General features: G+C 44.7%; 1 protein-coding gene across 15 annotated transcripts in view; it reads left to right on the plus strand.

Annotated features, from left to right (window-relative positions):
* The window catches only part of LOC1273160 (fasciclin-2), a 172,115-nt gene that overhangs the window by 107,689 nt on the left and 43,047 nt on the right, over positions 1–21,379 (plus strand). For 7 of the 15 annotated variants that reach the window (XM_061647135.1, XM_061647141.1, XM_061647144.1 and 4 more), the window contains exons 1-2: positions 7,616–7,884; positions 9,379–9,699. In XM_061647135.1, the coding sequence (XP_061503119.1) occupies positions 9,624–9,699 (76 nt within the window). In that variant the 5' untranslated portion in view covers positions 7,616–7,884; positions 9,379–9,623. Of the gene's footprint in view, positions 1–7,615; positions 7,973–9,378; positions 9,700–21,379 lie in introns of those variants that run through there. The other 8 variants (XM_061647139.1, XM_061647136.1, XM_061647138.1 and 5 more) reach the window with 8 other exon arrangements.

Below are 21,379 nucleotides of genomic sequence, written 5' to 3' on the forward strand. Positions count from 1 at the left end.
CGGGGCGTCGAAGTCGAACGTATCAAAAGAAGGTAGTGGAATTTTATTCCATCTCCTCTGCTCAGAATCGTACACACGGTTTGGACGGGTGGGTGTTAGCCGCTAATCTGTCGTCTAAATCCGGTGCACCCAAAGATTTGTAAACATACAGCAAAACGTCGTCTGCTCGTCAGCTTTAGAATATAATATTCACTCACTTAGGTTCTGCAGGTGCGAAGTTTTTCTGGTGATTTAGTTTTCTTCGAAAAAATAATGGTGGTGTTGTTCGGTCGAAACAGATAAAACTTGATCCACCACCCTTGGGGCTGGGGTCAACTTGGCACGGAGCGGGGCAAGTGAGTTGCTCAGTTTTCCCCCGTGCAGCTTGCGGTTGTTATTCCGTATGTTCATCCGGCAAAACTTGTTCCTGCAAGCTGCCTGCCTGCCCCATCCACGCCTGCAACTCATTCACGCCACTTATTGGACGCACACAGCGGCAGTCCGAGTCCTTACGCAACTTTGCCCCCCAAAACCCAACAAAGAGCAAAGTTGAGATTTTGCACAACCGAGAGCAGCATCACCCGTTCCTGACCGCTTAGAGACAGCAAGGCAGGAGGGGGATGAGCATTCCTTTAACCTTTTGTTTTACTCCTTTCTCCCGGTGCCGCCCAGAGGTTTCGTGGGGGAAAAGTTTTGCTACCGAACCGATTGTCGGGATGAGTTTTGCTACACGCTCCCATCCACACAAAACAGTTCAACGGGTGATAGAATTTGGGTGGCGAGAGTGCTACCAAGCAAAAAAAAGGCTCCAGTCCGCACAAAATTCGGCACAAGGACGAGGAGTTTACGGGCCGCACAAAAAAGGCTCCACAGAACTGTGAACCACTGTGCACAGCACACACACAAACTAACTGCCACGGCTTGAAAAACGCTCTCGGGCCAATTATTTATGGACAAATTTGTAACAAAAGTTGTCGTTTGGCGGTGCACGTCCCGTCGTCCCTTTCGTCGATCCGTGTGCCCACCATCGGAAGGACACAGATTTGGAGAGAAAAATTGCAACATCTGGAACAACAAGCAGTCCAAGGAGCAGCACCATTCCTTCGGGCGCTGTTGGAAGCTAAAATTAATGGAAAATAAAATTTGCATTGTGCTTGGGCGGAGTGGCCCACACACACACACACACACTTCCACAAGACACGGAAGCGACACGGTTTTCTTGCAGTTTAGGATTTTCTCTCGTCTGCTACTACTGCTTGTTGTTTCACGAAAATTGTTTTATTTTGAGGAGTTTTTTTCCTATTTGTTCGAAGCTGTGCGCTGCGGCTTGGAATTGAAAAGTGCAGGAGGGCACATCGGGGTCGAGGCTGGTTCAATTACGCAGGAAACATATTGGCAAAGTTGACCCGCTTTTGGTGCGGATTAAGGTGAAGGACCCATTTGCTGATGCAGAAGTTGACCTTCTGCGATGTGGAACAGCTGGGCCACAATAATCATTGTTAAAATGGTATGTTAATGAGATACATTTCATGCTGGTTAAAGGCAACATATACTAAATTGTTTCGTGCAATAAAACATGCAATAAATTATAACCGGATATAAGTTTTTCTTTAGCTTGCAGTGGATTGAAAGAAGTAAGAAAATGTATAATTATCTTGTTTCATTTAGAAACAAAAAGGCTAACTTCTTAATAAAAGATATACAAAACAAAATATCCATACTTATATAAAGCAAATATTCATACAAAATACAAGCCCCAACACAGCCTTCCGGAGTACAATCTCAACAGCACCAACACACACTCCTCATGCTGTCCACTCGGAAAGGTGAGTGAGTTAAGGCAAAAATAAAGCTGCATGATTTTCGATTAAAATTCATTACCGCCCTAGCACCTACCTACCCGTCCCGATACCGATCTTTAATTCATGCCGACCAAAACCAGCCCTTCCGTCCTGGCCGCTTTAAAGAACTCGCGCTCCCTCGGGCAACACGCATCAACAGCAGAATATGTTTGTTTTCGACGAAACTGTACCGCAGCAGCATCGGTGAGCAGCAAGCAGCACCCTGGTTTGTTGTCAAACGCTCGGTGCGTTTCAAACCCCTCACCGCCGTACATTTCAAACACACGCCGGGTTCAAATCCGGCCAAACAATCATGAACCACCGATGAATAATAGATTATTCTTATCAGCAGACGCCTCCGATGGAGCGGGCTCCCGATAGGCGCAATTCTCGATTGAAGCGATTCGGAGAGGGGGCCGGGACAGTTCGGTCTAGCAAGGAAGCAGACGGAGACGACTAAAAAAATATGCAAACAGGAACAGAAAGAGAAAGAAAGAGAGACAGAGAAAGAGAAAGGGAAACACATACTTGAACCAACTTTTGCTTCGAAGAAGCCGATGACGTTGGCGATGATATGGAAAGTCTGGGATCTCCGTCTTCAGCTAGTGTTAGGCTTGTCTAGCGTTCTTGAATTTCCGTTTTTTTCCTTTTTTGGTTTAATATTTTTCAAACCCAGCAGCAACCTTGCCATGATACATTCCCACCGGTTATCAAAGGAGAAAAATCAACCACACGTAGTCGTCGTGCAAGGGCTGCTTGTGTTTGGGGGAGGCCCTCTGTGGCGTCCACCACGGCCACGGTGGAGCTTAAAAATAAAAAGCCATATATAAAGAAGAACCGGGGAATAACAAAATCTCCTCTCCCACCGGAAAACTGCATCTGTGCGCTGGCGTAAAGCGGGCAGCACAGCAGCGACATCGACACCGCCACTGTTCTTCGGGGCGGGTATTTCTCATTGCTCCATGAATATCTGATACGGTGGAATAAATATTTGAGCGGGTGAAAAGTGAAGGTGATAATATTTTTGCAGCTTTCCAGCACATCACAGCTGAGCAAACGAAACATAAAAAGAATGTTGTTGGGGGTGTGGTGTTCAGCGCACGTACTTCCTTTGGCGTGTGAGTGTGAAGTTTGATTGCATTGAGCGCTCTCGTTTTGACGATGATGTTTATGGTTCAAGCTGATGCCGGGGGGTTAGGCTTCACTTAATTGGCACGCAGTGCAGATTTTGGCTTCCTTCCGGGATGTTTTTTCTTTCTGCCGTTTGCTGCTGATGCTGTGATTCGCTCATACATTTTAAATTGCAACACCTGAGCCTCGTCTGCTGCCGCTCCATCTTCGAAAGCAAATCGGAGGGGGATTTTAGAAGAAATGAAGATCAATCGTATTCTTGAGTAGATATTTGTTATGGCAACCGAGGGAGGGAAAAAAATCTCTGCATGGAGCATTACCTCCAATCAAGCGACTAAAGACACTGTACACTTCTCATCGACTCGTGTATTATGCTACTGACTTTGCGGAATTAAACTCTGGCCCGCTCCCGCGCTCCAACAGCGCAAACGAATGGGCTCCATTATCGTTACAAATAGGTTTGGCTTACGGTGTTATTGGGGGCCGCCAGCGTACACCGTGACAATCAAACCGTTCTGCACACCAACCTTCATATCTCATCCCTACTCAGCCATGACATCCTGGCTGCACACAGCCCTAAGGAAAACGGGGGGAAAAGCACAAAACAAACCCCATGTCTGCCGTGTGCCGCACGACCATAGGATGGGCGCTCCAGGGTACAGTGTCCTTCCACTCGTATTGTTTCTCGATTTACGATCCATCAGGTTTTTTTGTGTCCTTCCTCCCCCTTCCCACCACCCAGCAGTATAAGATATCAGTCCCGCACACCCAACGCTATCAGCATAATTTTTCTTCTAATCAATCTCAATCACACTCGCTTTTCGCTTGCCCATTATCCGGGGGTTGGGGACCCCGGATTTGATACAGACGTTCAACTGGATACGCTCGAGCTGCACTTTCCCTTTAGGATGATTAATTTCCCTCCCATCCGTGCGGGAGGGCACGGATCGGATTCGTTTCTCGTTTGCCGTCAAACGAAACCTGTGTATTGTTTCAACCTGTCATCTTCAAACGGCAAAACTAAACAGTCACAATGTCACAATGCCGTCGTCGACGACGACGGCAACGAGGTGTGCTGAAACGAATCGGCTTTTAGCTTTTTCGCTTCTTGCCACTTTTATCAATGTGGGGGGCAAAAGGAAGACACATCATTCTTTCACGCGTTGCCAGCAGCAATTGATGGATGGATGGACGTCGGTGGCGGGTGACAGCGTTAGCAAATATCATAAGCTGACACTCCTTGCCGTGCCAACTATAGCTCTGTATGCAGTCTCTCCCATCTCCTCCGGGGGCGTATTTGATGTCCTTTTGATTTCCGCTGCTCCGCTCCCATCGAAACATGTGACATGTGACCCTTTTTCTGTTGTTCTGGCGGCCCGTTCATTGTAGCTTTTAACCGAACGCGCGAGTAAACATTGACACATGTGTGCGTACCTCGATACGACAATGTTATGATTTGGCGAAATGGAATAATTTCACTTCACCTCTGCACCACTCACCACCAGTGCAAAAACAGCACGGGGTTTAGTACCACAGTTTTGGGGAGGAAATAGCACTTGCTTTCCGAAAGAAAGCAGCTATGTAACAGTGTGTGTGTATATGTATTATGTCTGTTTCTCTCTTTTGTTTGATGCACGCGTGGCGTGGCGCGCATATGAGTGGGTGAAAGTGTGGGAAATTAATTTAACCTCTCCCCTTCGCTTGCTTTCCACCCCCGGGTTGTGTGCTGTGACTTCGCATCCGGGAGATGGAACTGATGGTACCGATATTAACGGATTGTTTACTTTAAGGGGCCCATATTTGATTCAAATGCTCTCGAATTGCTTACACGCCCTGGCTATAGACTGGCGCGCCCTCCTTCCTTCTCACACAGGGAAAGGGGAAAGAATGCGTCTTTCCAAAAAGGGGTGCCTTTTTGGTGACTTATTTAAGAAAACAAAGTTGTTTGCAGTTCTGTCAGGTTGGACAGGAAAACCGGGGGAACAACCTGTGCGCAGCAGCATGGTGTGCTGGGAAACTGGGATGTACAAAAGATGGTTTTAATTAAGCTATTGTGCGCATTTACTTAGCACTCATAGAGCTATTTAGTTTTCATATGCCAGGGATACGTTTAAGGATGCTTTGTTGTATTAATTTGGAATTTTTAAGTTTTTTTTGTTGTTCTTATTAATCCTTTTTAATGGAAAAAATAGCTCTTGAAATAATTCTGCTACATTAATCGTCCACTGAACCCATATCCTTCCAGCTACTGTCATGTTAAATTATTATTCATAGCATGATTCTTTTGTCTAATCGTTTCACCCCGTACCTAATTTATATGCAGTGCTAAACGTACGATAGAAACATTTTGAAACCTACCCAACATACCTTAAAAAAGAAGAAAACCCGACACAACTACAATTTGTCTTACATATTTGATGACAACGGAACGGGCACCCGGACACGATCGGTACCACTATGTGCCTATGTGGATATGCTAATTACCGTTCAAGGGTTCACCTTTTCAACCCCTATCATAGATCATGGTTTAGTTTCAAAAGTTAAAAAAAAAGAAAACAATTTCATCCAAACGCAAGCTATCCCGAGAATGTATAAAAAAAACCATTTCATTGAAGACCCATATTTTGAGGACAAATCGCAATGGCTCAAGAGGCATTCGAAATGCACTGCCCCTGTTACACTGCTCTGCACCCTTTGCATCAAACCCTCGGTTTCGGCCTGTACCACGTTTGACCCCTTTGCGAGCGATGTTCCCTTTAGCAGGGGTCCGTTACGGAATAATATTCGTTGTGCTCAAAAATGCACATAAAAACACAACAATCGGCGACGGGGATTTCGGAAAGAGAAATGATAAATGTGACTTTTAGCACGAAAACCATTTAATAAGGAGAGGGGGTACGCAACTATCAAGGGAAGGAGGGTCCTTCCGAAAGAGAACTTCTGCTTTCCCTAATGATGCGCAAAACGCACCAAGCCCGACTATCAGTAGGGCAGAGCGGGGGTTGGGTGCAGGGAACTTGCCAATAAATCGAACCGACGCCCTGTGTGTGTGCGTGTGTAACTCCCTTAGGAAATGTTACAGAAACCATTGCCAACATACCACTTTAACACCAGGGGATGTGGTCCGGTGCTCCGATTGATAAGATCAATGTTTTGGGAAACATATTTACGGCGCATAGAATGGTTGTTGTTGCACTGTGTTGCTTTTTTCCTTTCCTTTTTTTCCCCTCTCACTGCGAGATGCATCCCTATTTCTGGGTTAGTTTGCACTGCTGCTCCAGTTCGTAATAGCGAATAACGATGTTTATTAGTGTTTGGCTCGGTTTGTCCCTTAGTTTTGCTTAGTGCCGCTAGAACGCATGTGAGCATGTGGCTGGCTCCGGAGCACAAAAGCCACGCGCGCTAGCACAATATTGCATCGATTATTCGAGGGTTTCTCTAATAAATAGAGCCCTACCCATAAGAAAATGTTTCTGTTCCCGTTTTTTCTTTCTCTCTTTCTCTCTCTCTCTCTCTCTCTCTCTCTTTATTGGACTTGTTTGAGCTTGGAAAATAAATCATTAGCTTTTATACTGTTACAAATAAAGCAAAAGATTTGCCGTAAGTGTAGCGCGTCCACATTAGGAATGGGGAAAAGCATCGAAAAAATGTCGTAAATTACCCATAACATCCTAGATTTGGTGTTGTTTGTGTGCGCGCACTGCTGCGACTTTATTCCCCGATGAGGATGTTACGTGTAGCGAATCGCGGAGGGCTGTACCGTGCTAATTTGTGAACTGTGTTTGCAGTGTAATAGAAATTATGTGTAAAATTGTGAAACCCCTTAAAAGGGTTTCCCAAAAAATACTCTTCTGTGTCGAATGTGTGAATCTCATTTTTAATATTAACAATCAAAAACATTTCCGGACACCACCAAAAGCGATGAATCGATACAAATTCGCCGCATCCATTCATGACTCATCCATCGCTTGCTACTCGAAAGTCTAATCTATCGGACAGCCAGATCCAGTACGACGCTATTGCATTCACGGTCAACAACTATGGGCAGCATTCGTTGCTACCCGTTCACTCGTTCAGAATAAATCAGTCTCTAGAAGCACGCACACATGTAGCAAAGTGGAACAAAACAGCAATTGCATCTGCGTACACTATCAAATAGCTATTCCAATGCACAAGTAACAATTGCTGCATTCCCACAAGTGGTTCTATTCAACGGTTTAAAGCGGGTTCATCCGTTGAATGAATTTGCTTCGTGACGAAGGGGACAGAAAGAGAAAGCAAAAGTTGAATGGAACAGCACAGGAAAACATCGCCATGACCGGTTCATCCCTAAAACTGCTCACGATGTTGTTGTGTACGCTGTTCATGTGCTGTTCATTTCAGATACGTTTGCCTCTGGTAGCGTTTCTTTTACTTTCACGTAAACGGACGCTTTTAACAAAAATACATCCAAAACTACCGAATTGTTGACATATTATTCTTTTATTTAAAGTAAGCTCTATTATTTTAAGAATTCTTGGATAAGATGGAAAAATAATCTGTTTTTTTGTTAATGGTGTTTTTGAATGATTATTTTAAAAATATCTAAATTTGAACTTTCGTCATTGCTAAAATTTCTTGCATTTTCTCAACAATCCAATTCTCCAAATTCTGTTCCAGCTCAAACCCACTGTGTTGCCGCCTAAACATCTATCGCGTACAGAATGAACCATTACGCAAACCGAACAACGCACGCGGGTCTCCTTCAAACGCCTTCAAACGGTCGGTTCGAATTCATCCGCATTCATTCGCCAACCAGACGCGTACCGTGCTGGACGTGTGTGCCGCTAGCTAGCAACTGGCAGTGTGTGTTGAGTTGATTTTTGGTGAACCGCGTGCGTGTTAGAAACCGCGCCGTGACACTTTTCGAGCGGTTGTGTATGTGTGTGTGAGTGTATTCAAATTGCAATTGTTTTGGTAGTTTGTGTTCAACGGTGATCGTGGAGTTTTTTTTTTTTAGTTTTAGCCATTTAGAATTGCAAGTGGGTAAGGAGAGGGGGTTGGCAAGCATCAACCCCACCATCACCGTAGGGCGGTTGTGTGAACGTTGCTCGTTGCACAATCCTGCAGCCAATTCCTGCCGCTGGAATATGCAACTGGAGCTCTAGTGCGTTTAGAAGCTTTGTTCTTAGTTAACGACGGGCGTACGCGCGAGTGTGAAGTAAATTGGATTAAATGACGCGCGGCCATGCCACCCGACGTTCGTGGCCGGTGGTAGAGCGAGCTTGACGGGGCTCAATTGTGGTGTGCTGTGCGTCGCTTGGGCCAGCTCTTGGTGTGGTGTGTACTGTCACCCTCCCCAAACAACCCCCCCTCCCCGAAAAACAAAACCCCGATCGGTGCTGTGTGTGAGTTATTGTTTAAGGGTGGAGACCGGAGTTGATTAAAACACTGTGTGCGCGTTAGTTTCATCTCACGATCAGCTATTCTATGCTGTTTCCCGTCCACTAATGTTCAAGAATACACCCGTTTGAGCTGCTCGAAATGAGAGGAATTGTTCCTAATCGATTCGATTGAATCACCTGCGGTTTGGATGTGTTGGTGCGGGCACAAAACACGGTGCCTAAAGTCAACCTGAGCGCACATACGACGAAGTGTTGTATGTTGGTGTACGTGGAGTCACGGCAAACCCTTAACCCGCGGAACGTACACTTGGTGTGTGACAGGGTGGTGGTGGGATAAAGAAGGCAGAATAAAAGATAATGGTAAAGCCCACTGTCGTCCAGTGCGTGTGTTCTTCGATCGAAAGAAGCCCAAAACAAAAGGTTCATAAAGTGATGCAGTGCAGGGTGCAGCGAGCGAGCTTAAACAAGATGAAAAGCGAAGGGAAGGGCCAGCGTAAGGTGTGATCGTTTGACGTGTATGCGTGTATGTGTTTCTGTATTGGTACGAGAAGCGATGAACAACGCGAAGCAGATAACATATAAAAAACCCAGCAACAGCAGGGCGTTCAATGTTTACGAATACCTGTGCACCTGTGTGACGTCACGGTCGACGGGCCACACACTTGTATAACCGAACGACGCAAGTGAGCGACGCGTTTGATACACGAACAAAAGAGGGGCGCAACATTAGACGGGAGAGGCGAATCATAAAAGCGTCTCACGCAAAGCCGCAACGTGTGGCAGGGTTGAGGCGACGAGTGGGTGTGCTTTTGATCGTTTACCTTTGTGGTGGTGGTGGATCGATTTTCACTCTTGCCCGACCGTTTGATCGTTGATCGACAAATTCAAAAGCTCGAGCTTGATGGATGGGGGGTTATTTATGATTTAAAAACGGATAATTACTTGGATAACAGATATTTCTGTCTTTTGCTTTTTAAATTTTGTTATCGAGTTATTTTTAAAAAATAATATGCGATTTTAACGAAATGATTCAATAATTTCAGTGCGCAGTGTGTGTCTTTGCGTGAAAATGATTGCTTAACATAACTTTACAGAGTGTTATAGTTTATAGTGAAACAAAACAAAAACGTGTAAAAGATTGTATAATTCACTCCATAAAAAGTGAATTCTGCTTTACTTCCTGATCGGTCAATCGGGGGTTGATCGAGTAAGGGTGCAAAAGCGAACGCGCAAATTTAAGGAAACCTTTCCCGCTAACGCACGACCAATAAGGAAACCGACCGGCAAGATGGCAGCTCAATATGGCCGTAGCATCGTCAGCTCAACGGCCGTGATGATGCTGCTCGTTTGGATGACGCTTATAGGTAAGTGGGAAACAGCATCAAGACTAATAAAATTACACCCTGCAATTACTGCCTCTTCAATGTATGCCAAGGATAGGCGTCGTGTGGGATATGCGAATCGATTCTCAGACCCCTTCAATCAGTTAAAACAAACCGCTGAAAAGTTGTTTAGAAAATATTGCCCCGTAAACGCACAGGTGGTCACCGAGTGCTGTGCGTAAAACGTTCTGCTGCCTTGTACCAAGTACCACCACCAATACCCCTACCACGGCAAGGTAATTCTACCGGTTTCCTTGTTTTTTGCATCTTCCATGCGGGAGCCGGGTTTTTTTGACAGTAAATAAACAAAACCTTCCATCCAATGTTGCCCCTCTTCTTATGTTTTCCCTCGATGCACGTTCTTGCGGCCCGCTTGCCTACAGACCTTCTGTCGACGGTTGTATCGTGCTAGGAAATTTGAACCATGTGCCGAGAAAACCAGGCTGTGCTAGCAACAACGCACAGGTTGTAGAATTCCGATGGCTGGTAATTAAGTGAACAATTTGTGTAACCATTTCTTTTCACCATCCCACCATCTCGACGGCGGAGACGAACACGAGACGAACCGGATCGGAAAATGCTCGTCGGCATGTGTGGTACAGTTTAATAAAGCAAATATCGTCTGCCTCATCCTTGGCACTCATTGATTTGGGGAAATCTTTTGCTGTTTTTGGACGCGCCCGAGTGACGACGATGCACAACAGGACGTGTATTGTGCCGGATGTGCCAAACGTGTGCTGTTGTCTTTGGCGAAAACATACGGCAGACATGTCAATTGATTCGTCTACGGCGGTTGGTGTGTCTGGAATGGGGGCTTAAAATGGTTTGGTAATGTTGCGTTGTGTACGAAGCACGCCATTTGAGATAAAGGAAACGTTATTAATAGCAAGTTAATGGGAAACTGTCTTTCTAATGCGATGAGCAGTGTAGATATTCAATTATAACTTTTGCTAACGATAATTGGGTTTTGTCTGCAGGCATATTGAAAGCTATTTTGTCGCACAGGGATGGTATTGTATCATCGGGACCTTTGGAGGAATGGAAAGATCTGGTGATTTTGACCTTAAAATACACTATAATTGAGAACTTGATATAATTTTGGCGATTTGGTAACTTTTGAATTGAAGTTTATTGATTGATTTTTTGTGAGCGTTAAATTTAAGTTTATTATAAATACAAACACTACCTTGAATGTGTTCTATTAATTCTTCGTCATTTCGGAGTTGTAACAGGTAACATAAATAAACTGTTAATGTTATACAATGCAGTGCCATTACACTCCTTGGCAGCAAAATGTGATGCTCCAAAGCCAATCAATTTGATGTCGCAATGCCGTACTAGCGCAGAGCGGACCTGACGTTTTCGCTTGAGCAACCATCCAACATTTTCAGGGACATTTCCCTCAGCTGGTCTGGATGCTAGTTGTTTTGCTTTCCTTTTTTTTCTATACATTCACACCACAAAATGAATAAACGTTTACAACACCTCTAACACAGTCGCTCCAAGCATACAAACGACGCTCTCTTTACTACTCGCTACCGTCCATCCATTTGACCAACGAAAGTGGTGTGTGCCGTATTCCGTAACACTTGGAAAAGGACGCTCGGTTGCAGCACAGCTCGCGCTTGGGTGGGCATGTACGGGGGAGGTAAAGGCAACCCCCTCGCGTAAGGCGAAAGAAATTGCGCCGAGAAACCCGGTGATGGTCGTTTTGTTGTACAGCGACACACCCAGCAGCAAACGCACGCCTCATCCGCTGGTTTCGCTGGTCGCGCGTAGTGCCGATGACAGAAATAGAAAATTCCATCAGGTCCGCTGCGCGGTCCGTAGTCGCGAATACCGGCACCCGAACGGAATGACGGGTGGCACCGGCACCGGGGGGACGTCCGTGTGTCCCCAAAGCGGTGGAAATCTTTGCGTTTTCCATTTCCTTCAGGCGCGCGCGTATGAATAGAAGTGTGATGGCAAAGTAGAAGCAAAAAAGATCACCCATCGCCAACGGAAAAGCGGTTCTACTTGACCGCCTGCCAAAACATTGCCCAATGATGGGCAAGGTAGAAGAAACCGCAACGAAAGGGTGGGTGGTCCACGGTGAGAAGAAATGGCATGAAATTGGAACGAAAGTGTTAGGAAAAGAGTTCGGCCCCGAACGAGAAACCGTCTGCCCGAGAGCGTGTTAGTCTTGGAAGAAAGATGTATTGACCAAAAGTGTAAGACTGCTGCCACAAGTGGGTCGTAGAGAAGTGGGAACCTTTACCACTAACTGGACTTGTGTGGAGGTGACCTATCCTTCGATCACTGTATCCATCTCGATGACCCTTCGGCCTGTTTGCGGATGAAGCCCCCGAGCAAGGGTGGACCGAAAACGAGTCGATACCAAACATGGCGAGTGTGTTGGCAGCTTGCGTAAATTCTTCCACTAATCCACCACCACACACCTCACCGAAGCGCAACATTCCTGCTGTTCCGCCGAACAAACCTGAACGAAACGAGCGCAATGCTGCTAGAACGACATGAACGAACCAACGAGGGAAGGCAACGTTGGCTATTTAAAAAAGAAATCCTATCGATTCGATAACGTTGGAATCGACTTGCGATCGATGTGTGATGGACTCGAATGTTCCTGGCCCAATGCATAGACACGCTTGTGTCAGACATGTAGGACTATTTTTAGTGTACACTCTCGCTGCTACCGCCCTTCAGTCGCCAACAGTGGTTTGACTGACTGACCGGCAACGTGCTGACATTTCATGGAGTAGTGAAGCCTTTTTTTCTAAGCACTACCCGATACAGCGAGAGTATGATGAAGTGGAAATAAAACAACTCTAAACCGAACAAGTGAATATTAATACGTTTGATCGACACACTTGCACGTCAAGGGTATCGCATGTGGTCGCTGTTTCCGATTTGATGGTGCCGTGAAATTGTAAAATGCCGATTTAAATTGGGTTATGAATTTATTATTGAATTTGAAATCTAACAATTGGGTTGGATCTGTAATTATTCTCGGTAAAGCACACGTGATGTTGATTTGCTCAAACTAAGTGTCTATAGTGAAACACTGTTCATGTATGTCAAACTAACAACCTTCAAAGAATTCGAGTGAATCCGGTTCGAAGGACCTAATGTATAGATTAACAACAGTTGCTCCAATAGTATCCAAACATCTCAAAATGAAGCGTGAGCCATCGCATTTATTATCCAATTAGAGGTCAACATAACCATAATGTGTTAGGCATTATATTTGGATTAGAACTGCTGCGGTACTTTCTACAAAAGAATGCATTTTATGGTGCATTGCTCTATTTCGCTTCCTAGAAACTGAAACCTTGCCATGCCACCGACAAACGACATTTGATCCATCCAGTTGAAGCGTAGAGCTACCGATTTCGGTAGACACCTGTGCAGCAGACAGCAAGACTGTTAGCACACCTGACTGCACCTGATTAGTTGAAACGGCGTCCCTTATTTTCCATTTCATCCACAATAACCGCAATGCAACTGCTGTCGTCTCACCGGACACCCTTCAAGAGCTTCTTGTGTGTGTATGTGGTTTAGAGCTTAAGAAAGTAAAACAAATCAATAAGCTGGCTCTGTCGCTCTCTCTCGGAACCACCAATAATGGTCTAGTCACAACCGGGGATGTATTTAGTTACCGAATCGAACAGCTGAAGGTCATCCCCGGAGATACGGGAATCCGACTTCCCAAGCCAAGCTTTTCCGAGCTTAGCCGCGTTAGGTTTTATGACCTCACAACGACACGCTCTGTGCTACTACAACACCGGTCGCTGACTGCGGTGGTGGCTCATTTTTTTCTCATTAGTTTCTAATGCGAGAAGAAGCCTTTCCGGTTGCTGCTTAAGCTCTCTGTACACGGCCTGCAATCATTATTGCCGTCAGGCCAAACCACTGTTCATCCTCAGGGAGAAGGAAAAGAGAAAGAGAATGTTCAAGACATTCAGGGTATTCCCCGGTGTGGTTGTTTCTATGCGCTTGAGTTTTTCTGTTTCGCTCATCATCGACCCAGGTGCATAAAACTTATGTGACTGGCATGCCGTAATGATGCGGTGCGGTGAACGGTGACATCGCGGTACCGCACATATCGATTAGCCGCTGCCGTTGCTGCTGGTTCTATTAGTGGAATCTTGCGGAAACTACCTTTTTTGCGCTGTCAATCATACGATTTGCAAACGCTTATGCATGCTTAAGTAGTTCATTCCCAATAATGTGGGAGGAATAATGCGCACTAATTGATAGAACAACTTATCCATCAATAATGAACATTAGAGAAGATTTTCATTAAACTTCTGATAGTTTTGGGAAGCTCTACTAATGATATTAAAGCTCAAATTTGGAATGTTTATTGACAAATTCCCCAAACCTCGTTCAAAATGCACATTTATTTTCAAATGTGAATGTGTTTTCATTCTCATAACAATTATACTCTCCAATTGGACCACTTTACAATGTTACCGCTTCTTCATACACAATATTTACCCGCTCATGATACGGTTGGAGTTTTGCTAACGATCCATCCCACCAGGCCCACCGAACTGTGCACTAATGTCGTTGCACACACAAACACGCGTCGGATGATATTTTTCCAGCGTACTAAAAATACACCAAGAAGTTCGCAAATTCGTCCGTCTTACAGCAGCATCCTCATCGAGCATCGCTGCCTTGGAGAAGACTGCGACTGGTAGCTGTGGTGTGATGTAAAGCGACCGTGTAATCTATTTTTGTGGCCTTGACTTGTTGTGATGCATCGTTTTCAAATCGTGTTTTGCACCGAAATAAACCTGCTGGCTGGTGTGGTGGTGTTGGAGATGGTTTGTTGCGGTGTTGTTGATGCAACGATGCAGCACCCCAAAATAAGTCACCCATGGGATGGGGGAGGCTGTGCACGAACGGTTTTGCAAACATAAATAAGCGTTTCTTGATTACGTTTCCGTATTTTGTGGATAGGCAGAAGTGGTGTGGCTTCTAGCGGTGAATGTTTGAATCAACCAATCAAACGGCCGTGTTCAACTGCCTCTTTTTTTAATAGCATTATACCCCATGTTAAGTTTAATCGATCATCCTTGCTAATATTTACTCAAAAATACGTTTACAAAGAAGATGGCCAAGAGATAACTTTCATTTTTATTTACATTCAAATGAAACAGCTTCACTATCCATACGCATAATTTGCAGCACAAGCATAATGTTGCTATAAATGACAACGGAAAGCAAAAAGGCGCTCATCAAACCCACCCTTTGCTGAAGCGAAACACGGTAACAGTCCAATGAGTCCAACGGATGTGGCCTGCGGTGGCGAAAAATTCTACCACACTATGCTGAGCGTTGGCCGGAAACTCACCGATGTGCGTTGGAAAACCATCCAACCGAATCGGCATCGTTCGTTCGGTGTGCCATCATTGTCACCTTACCATTGACAGTGTTACCACAAAATGCTTGGCAAGAACGCTGTGATCGTTTCATCGTCATCTGACACGATGAATCAAACGGCTCATCCATCGGGGTTCGTCACTGGCTGACACATGGAAGATATGCACTGATGTCTTATCCTGCTTTACCACCACAAAGTGGGACACAGTTCTGTGTGTCGTCGGTTGTGTTTGTTTTCCTTTGCCGGAAGTAAACTTCTCCTTTCGGACCGAGAGGATGCTATGGGTAAAAAGCGTTACACACGAAAAGGCAGAGTAGAAAGCAGAGTGATGCAGAATGTCTCCATCATCTCTTTAAAAGCACATCCGCACTGCATTGCTCGATGTGGATGGATGAGCAGGCACCGTGATCTTTTCCTTTTTCTACTCGTCAAACCCACAGCATATGCATGGAGGGAAACGTTTATTCCGCAGTATAAGAATCGTGAACGGCCATGGTACTACGAACTACGGCCATGGTTGCGTTTTTCGTCGTGCGAAGAAAGGAAAGCTTCCCCGCAAAGCTCCGGCAACGGCTTTGAAGGCAACGAAGATGGAAAGAAGGTGGGCGCAAAATCGCGAATTGTTGCGGCACGAACGATCAAACGCTCGGGAATGACATTCTCACGGTGGAAATCTCATTCAGCTTTGCGCTGCATACTTTTTTCCCCGTTCGCTGATTTCTGTGTTTCCATTCACTGGCCCACCATCCACCGCCACACCTCCGGTGTATATTAGAGCAAGTGGATGGCTTAGCTTGCGAGATGGCAAGCATTATTATTTGCAGTCGGAAATACGCGTCGTCGTCGTCGTCGAAGGTGGTGTGTTACTCGCGGTAAAGGAGGCAGGAAACGTGACGTGTACTTTTCAATCCGACTCGTGGCTGTCAAAAAGAGGTTGGAATTGCTTTTACGCTGCAAACCACACACATACACACCGACAATCACGTATAAAGATGGGTCGTGTTTGGTATTTGGTTTGGTGGCAGCATAATGAAGTGGATCAACCTCTATCCCCCAACGTTCAACGTCAAATGACGCTCCCATCGAATGAAAAGGCTGGTCGTGTCACTCGCGGTCGCCTTTCACCTGGCACTGGAAATGGGATCGGCCCGTGCAGGGTCTGTGTGTGTGTGTATGTGGAAATAATACAAGCTCACGTTTTTCCCCTTCATCGTTTGGCGGAAAATTACCACGACCGTTTCGTATGTTTGCCTGCGCCTACAACCATGAACTATGTTCAGCTAGGATTTTTCGCATGGAAATCTGTTCTCTTGGTTGTTTAGTAAAGCTTATCCATCTTCTTAAGCGCTGTCAGTACAAAAGAAGTTGCAACTCGTGTGTATAACTATTTCATGCATTGGTTTGGATGCACCTCTTGTTAACATCCTTCTCTTTATAATAGTTTTTCAATCAACTCTACTTCTTTAGCTTTGAGCATGCACTACGCATACAACGGGAAGCATGCGTTACAACACATTCTATAGTACAGCATGACCTGTTCTCGTTTCTGTGGTTGCATCTGTGCGGTGTGTATATCCCACAGTTCCAGTGCAGACGTTTCGTTTTGTTAGAGTACAATATACCGGAGCAGCTTTCAGGATCACATTTTACAAACCAACATGTGCATTGTGTTTTTGCGGTGACTTGCAAACTACTCATGTGCAGCTGACGCTTTTCCTTGCGAAGAGAAAAAGGCATTCTTTACCATTGAACGTCGTTTGGTGATTGTTTTAACATAACCTACTGTAGTCATACAAGATTTACCAATTAGATTGCCGATAACATACACCTTTAATTAAATCTCTCGTGTGAGCACTAATCAGTATTCTAGTGCACTAATGAGCGAGCCCTTGCTTTCGAGCTGCCCCCACAAAGCTCAAACTACAGCAGTTTCGTAAATTTGACTGCCTAATTGTGTTTCGCTGCAAATTACGAGCCCAAATATTAAACCTCACTGGCAATAAAATACTAATTTGGCTGTATTCAAAATCCGTACGCATCGTGCGCAATTGGACGCACACCTTTCAAATGCATTCGTCTGCCTATGTCGGGCGCTGCTGCCGATAATTGCAACGAACGTTGCACATATTCTGAAAACCACACACTCGCGTTGCCTAACACACCGCATCTGACTTTCCGGTGTGCTCTGCACCGGTGCTTGCAATCAATTGTTCCTTTGCCAGGTGTGATGGGGAAGTGATGCTGATGTGGCGTCACTTGCGGGTTCTATCCGGTGCTTTTCCGTATACGATTACGTACCTTCAGGGCACTAACTCTGTTGCACATGTAGCAATCCGCAAAACACGCACATACGCGGGTACGTACCATCGAGACACGCGTGTGTCCAGAGAGCAAGAGAGAGCGAAAGTTCCGACAGATTTGCTTCCGGTTCACCGGACCACACGCGTCCACCAGCAGTACTAGCCCGTGGCTTACATTTTGCGAATTTTGCATGCACAGGAGTGTACTCGGTACTCGGTGTGCTGTAAATGTAACATGATGTTCAAGTGTGTGAAGCTCAATTTGACGAGTGGTTCGTTAAATATTCGCTAGTATGGTACGGTACGGTGGAATTTTGGACTGAAAGTTACCTAATTCATTAGAAATTACGATGTACACGAGCATCGAGAAGGAGCACTACCCACCTGCACACGGTGCCTTTTCCAGGTTGCAATGGAGCGGAAGTTTGAATTAATTAAACAGTACCGTACCCCGCATACCATGGTAATTCTTCTTTCAACTGCTAAGTAACGGCTGGATTATAGGTATGTTGGAAATGTATCAATTCGGATGTGCAGCTTCGGCTTGTCACAATATTTAATTACAAACAGGTGATGATTTATGCAGCGATAAAGACAGTACATCACGCCGCTCAACATTTACCCTTGCTGCTACGTTGTTGTTGTATTGCATTTAAAATTTGTAAATCTAGTGCAACTAACGGTCAGTCGCTCGTTTATTTAGGGCAGGTGAAAAGTGAGGAATGTTAAATTCCCAGAACCATAAAACTCGTATTTGACCGGGCTGACCCGGACGGGGGACTGTATGACTGTAAGCCATGTTGTCCGCCATGTGCTGACCAACTATCAACTGCTGCAGTAGTTACGTCTGACACAGGTTCAGTACCGGGCAAGAAAAGCTTTCTGAAAACGTGAGAACTTTCCGTGCGGGAAATAACATCACCTCACGCAGGTCTCTCGGTGGAAGGGTAATTAAAAAGCCAGAAGCAATTAAAAGCACGACAAAATAGACTTGGACAACGTTGTGGACCTTTGGTTGAATGGTGGAACTAATATTACACACTGGTGTGTGTGTGTACCCTGCAGGCTGAAAGGTTCGACCGAATCACGGATGCATCTCTCCCGAACAACGATGTCTGTGAGGAGAGCGAAGGGTGTGTTCGCTTTTGTTTTCAGACACAATCGATGTACTTTTTACTGTACACAATTCAGGAACGATTTATACATACCGGGGGTGTAGGATAGTTGGTACACGCGTAAGGAAAAGTTTTGTGTACCGCCATTGTACAACTATACTTTTACTGGTCTAGTTTCGCTGCTGCTACATCCAACCTAGCCTAAAAATGAAAATAATAAAACATCTTCCTAAGCCGAACAGAAAAATGGGAAGGTAAAACACCACCTTTCATGGCTTGAGCGGCACCACTTCCCAAAACCCAATTTGTGTTTGAGCCCAAACTGTCCGAACGCTGCTGCGGTTTGATTAGTTACTAACACTGAGCAGCTAGTCTATGATGCTTTATAAACCAATTATTCTCACTTGTGGTTCAACTTCCCTCAACATAGGCAGGGCTGCCATCAAAATTTGAGGCCAGTTAGAGCTTACCGAATAAAGTTTACTAAATATTTGAATAGTGAATTCCTTCCACATATTGGCATACTTTTCGCTGCGTTAAACTGTTGTACGATCGTATTATTCGCAGCGTGTGCCGAAAGCTCAAGAGCAATGTTAACGAAAATGGAAGCGAGTGTAGTCGTGGTGAGTGAGGATAGTTAGATAATTCCTGTACATTATTCTGAAAGTTCCGTAGGTGGAATGTTATTGTGCAGCAGCATTATGAGGCTGGTCGGTAGCATTAGTAAAGTTAGCATGCAAACCTCTAAATTCAAGGTATTTTGCTACACTTTGGCATCGGTATCATCGGGTAGTGGGATTCCGTTCCGTTGCATTTTTGTATCAAATTCTATAGCTGCAACAATTAAGGTGTTTTGGCTAAACATTACTACACAGGTTAAATCAAACAATTTGTATACAATTTATGTTTAATAAGAACAAAATAACGATTATTCTTTAAACAAAAGAATCTGATCAAAAAGCAGTACATTTGAATAGTTTACAACATTTGTGTTTTAGAAATCTAGCTTGCACTGTTTTACAAAAAACAATTGACAACTAAATGCGTCTCGGTATTGCGTAAAGAAGAACGTGTCTATAAGCGCAACAAAACACGCTGTCAGTTGGTGCGTCCGGTGGTCTTCTGAGATTTGCTGTTGGTGAAAATGTTCCATAAAATTGTAACAACGCTACCTGTAGTATAAGGCTTCTAGTACGTCATTATCATGGTCATCACCGTTCAGGATGGCTTGCACCGCTAAACTAGGCTGTGAGAGCTACACCTTCAACTTTTACGCGCACATTATGATGTGGTTTCTGTAATTTCCGGATCGCTCGATGTGAAGCAAAACCTGTGCGTGTGCTGGTGGAAGGAGCGACCAAAACCACCGCCATACTATATACAGTACTAATTGAAAGCTCAACCACAGTAGACGGGGCTGAAATACAGACACATACACTGCCGGTTATGAAGGATATGAACCTTCAGGGAAATTGTGTCAGAACTGACGGGGAACGGATTGGCAGTATTCTATCGATGTAGAAGCATTACTCTAGAGATGATCTAGGGAGTATTCACTTTCTCTGCCTCTCATATTAGCTTGAGGTTGTACACTAATTAAAACATGAACCACCACCAGACCAGACGACGAGTCTCGGGCGGCAAAAAACTCTACTATTGCCGCTATGGTATCTTGCCCAAGCTCCCGCAGTTGCGCTACGTACGTTCTAGACCCACTTTTGTGCACGGCTGGTTGTGCTAGATTTTTTTTGCTCGTTTCCTGTTTTGATTCACTAGACTCGAGCGTGGTGGTCCCGGGATGTTTTCCATTTTCTCGTACAGCAGTACGGTCGTGCGTGCGTGCGTGTGGTCGACGACGCGACACAGGGATACACATTCTAGCACACCACGACCTTCATGCACGGAAACGGAAATCTGCGGCCTTTCAATGACAACAGCAGATCGGGCAGGTAGCAGGGAAGAGTGACGAAGGTTTGCTTCCGTTTTAGTAGTATGTGCTGATTACGTAGAAGGTATAGGAAAACCGGGTTGAAAGGTTAGGGTCGGGTTTTGAAATTTGGTTTTGCTGAGAATTTAGAGCCTCTGCCCGGAACGGGTATCATATCAAGCTAGGCATATTTTCATCGACCCTCTCCTTCCTACTCAAAAAATGAGGATGTTTATTTGTCAACTCTCAACTCAAAAATGCCACAAAAACCACCTCACCTAGTAGTTAAAACGTCTACAATTATCCTTTATTTTTGAAGCACAAAAAAAGACTTCCATTAAAGGTTAAAACAGCGTTCCTACTCTGAAAAGGTGACAATGGGTTGTGAGTTGTTTCGTAATTAACCTTTTTATTTTGTAGTTTGCTCTGACGACGCTGAAGGTATTAACCTTTGAACAAAATGGTCAATCATAAATAATATGAATTATTAAAAGTAACTCGAAGAAATATTACTTGACTAATTGACCATTCACCTGTTACTACTGCAATATTATCATTGATTTGCACAAAATGTATTTATACATCACATCCCGCATTATGATTTCCATTTGATGTTTTTATTCGCTGAAGGTGTTGCATTACTTTTCTATCGGTTAGAGGGGCTTTCTTTGAGCTTACACTGCTGTTTTGTTTTTGAAATTGTGACATTTTATGATCACTCTTTTATTATATTATGACCTGAAATAATCCTGTCCTCGAGCGACAAAATTGGAGCGAGTACACAGTGTGCGTGTGTTATACACCGCTGAGTTTTAGTTCATTTTCTAAATGCTAGTTAAGGTTTCCCGGATAAAAGGTTGAGTTGTAGTGTGTAGGTGGTTTTAATTATACAAAGTTCTGCTCTCTCAATGACCTCAAAGCGCCTTATTTT

Source organism: Anopheles gambiae, chromosome 2 (genome assembly GCF_943734735.2).
Source record: "Anopheles gambiae chromosome 2, idAnoGambNW_F1_1, whole genome shotgun sequence".
Lineage (NCBI taxonomy): Eukaryota > Metazoa > Arthropoda > Insecta > Diptera > Culicidae > Anopheles > Anopheles gambiae.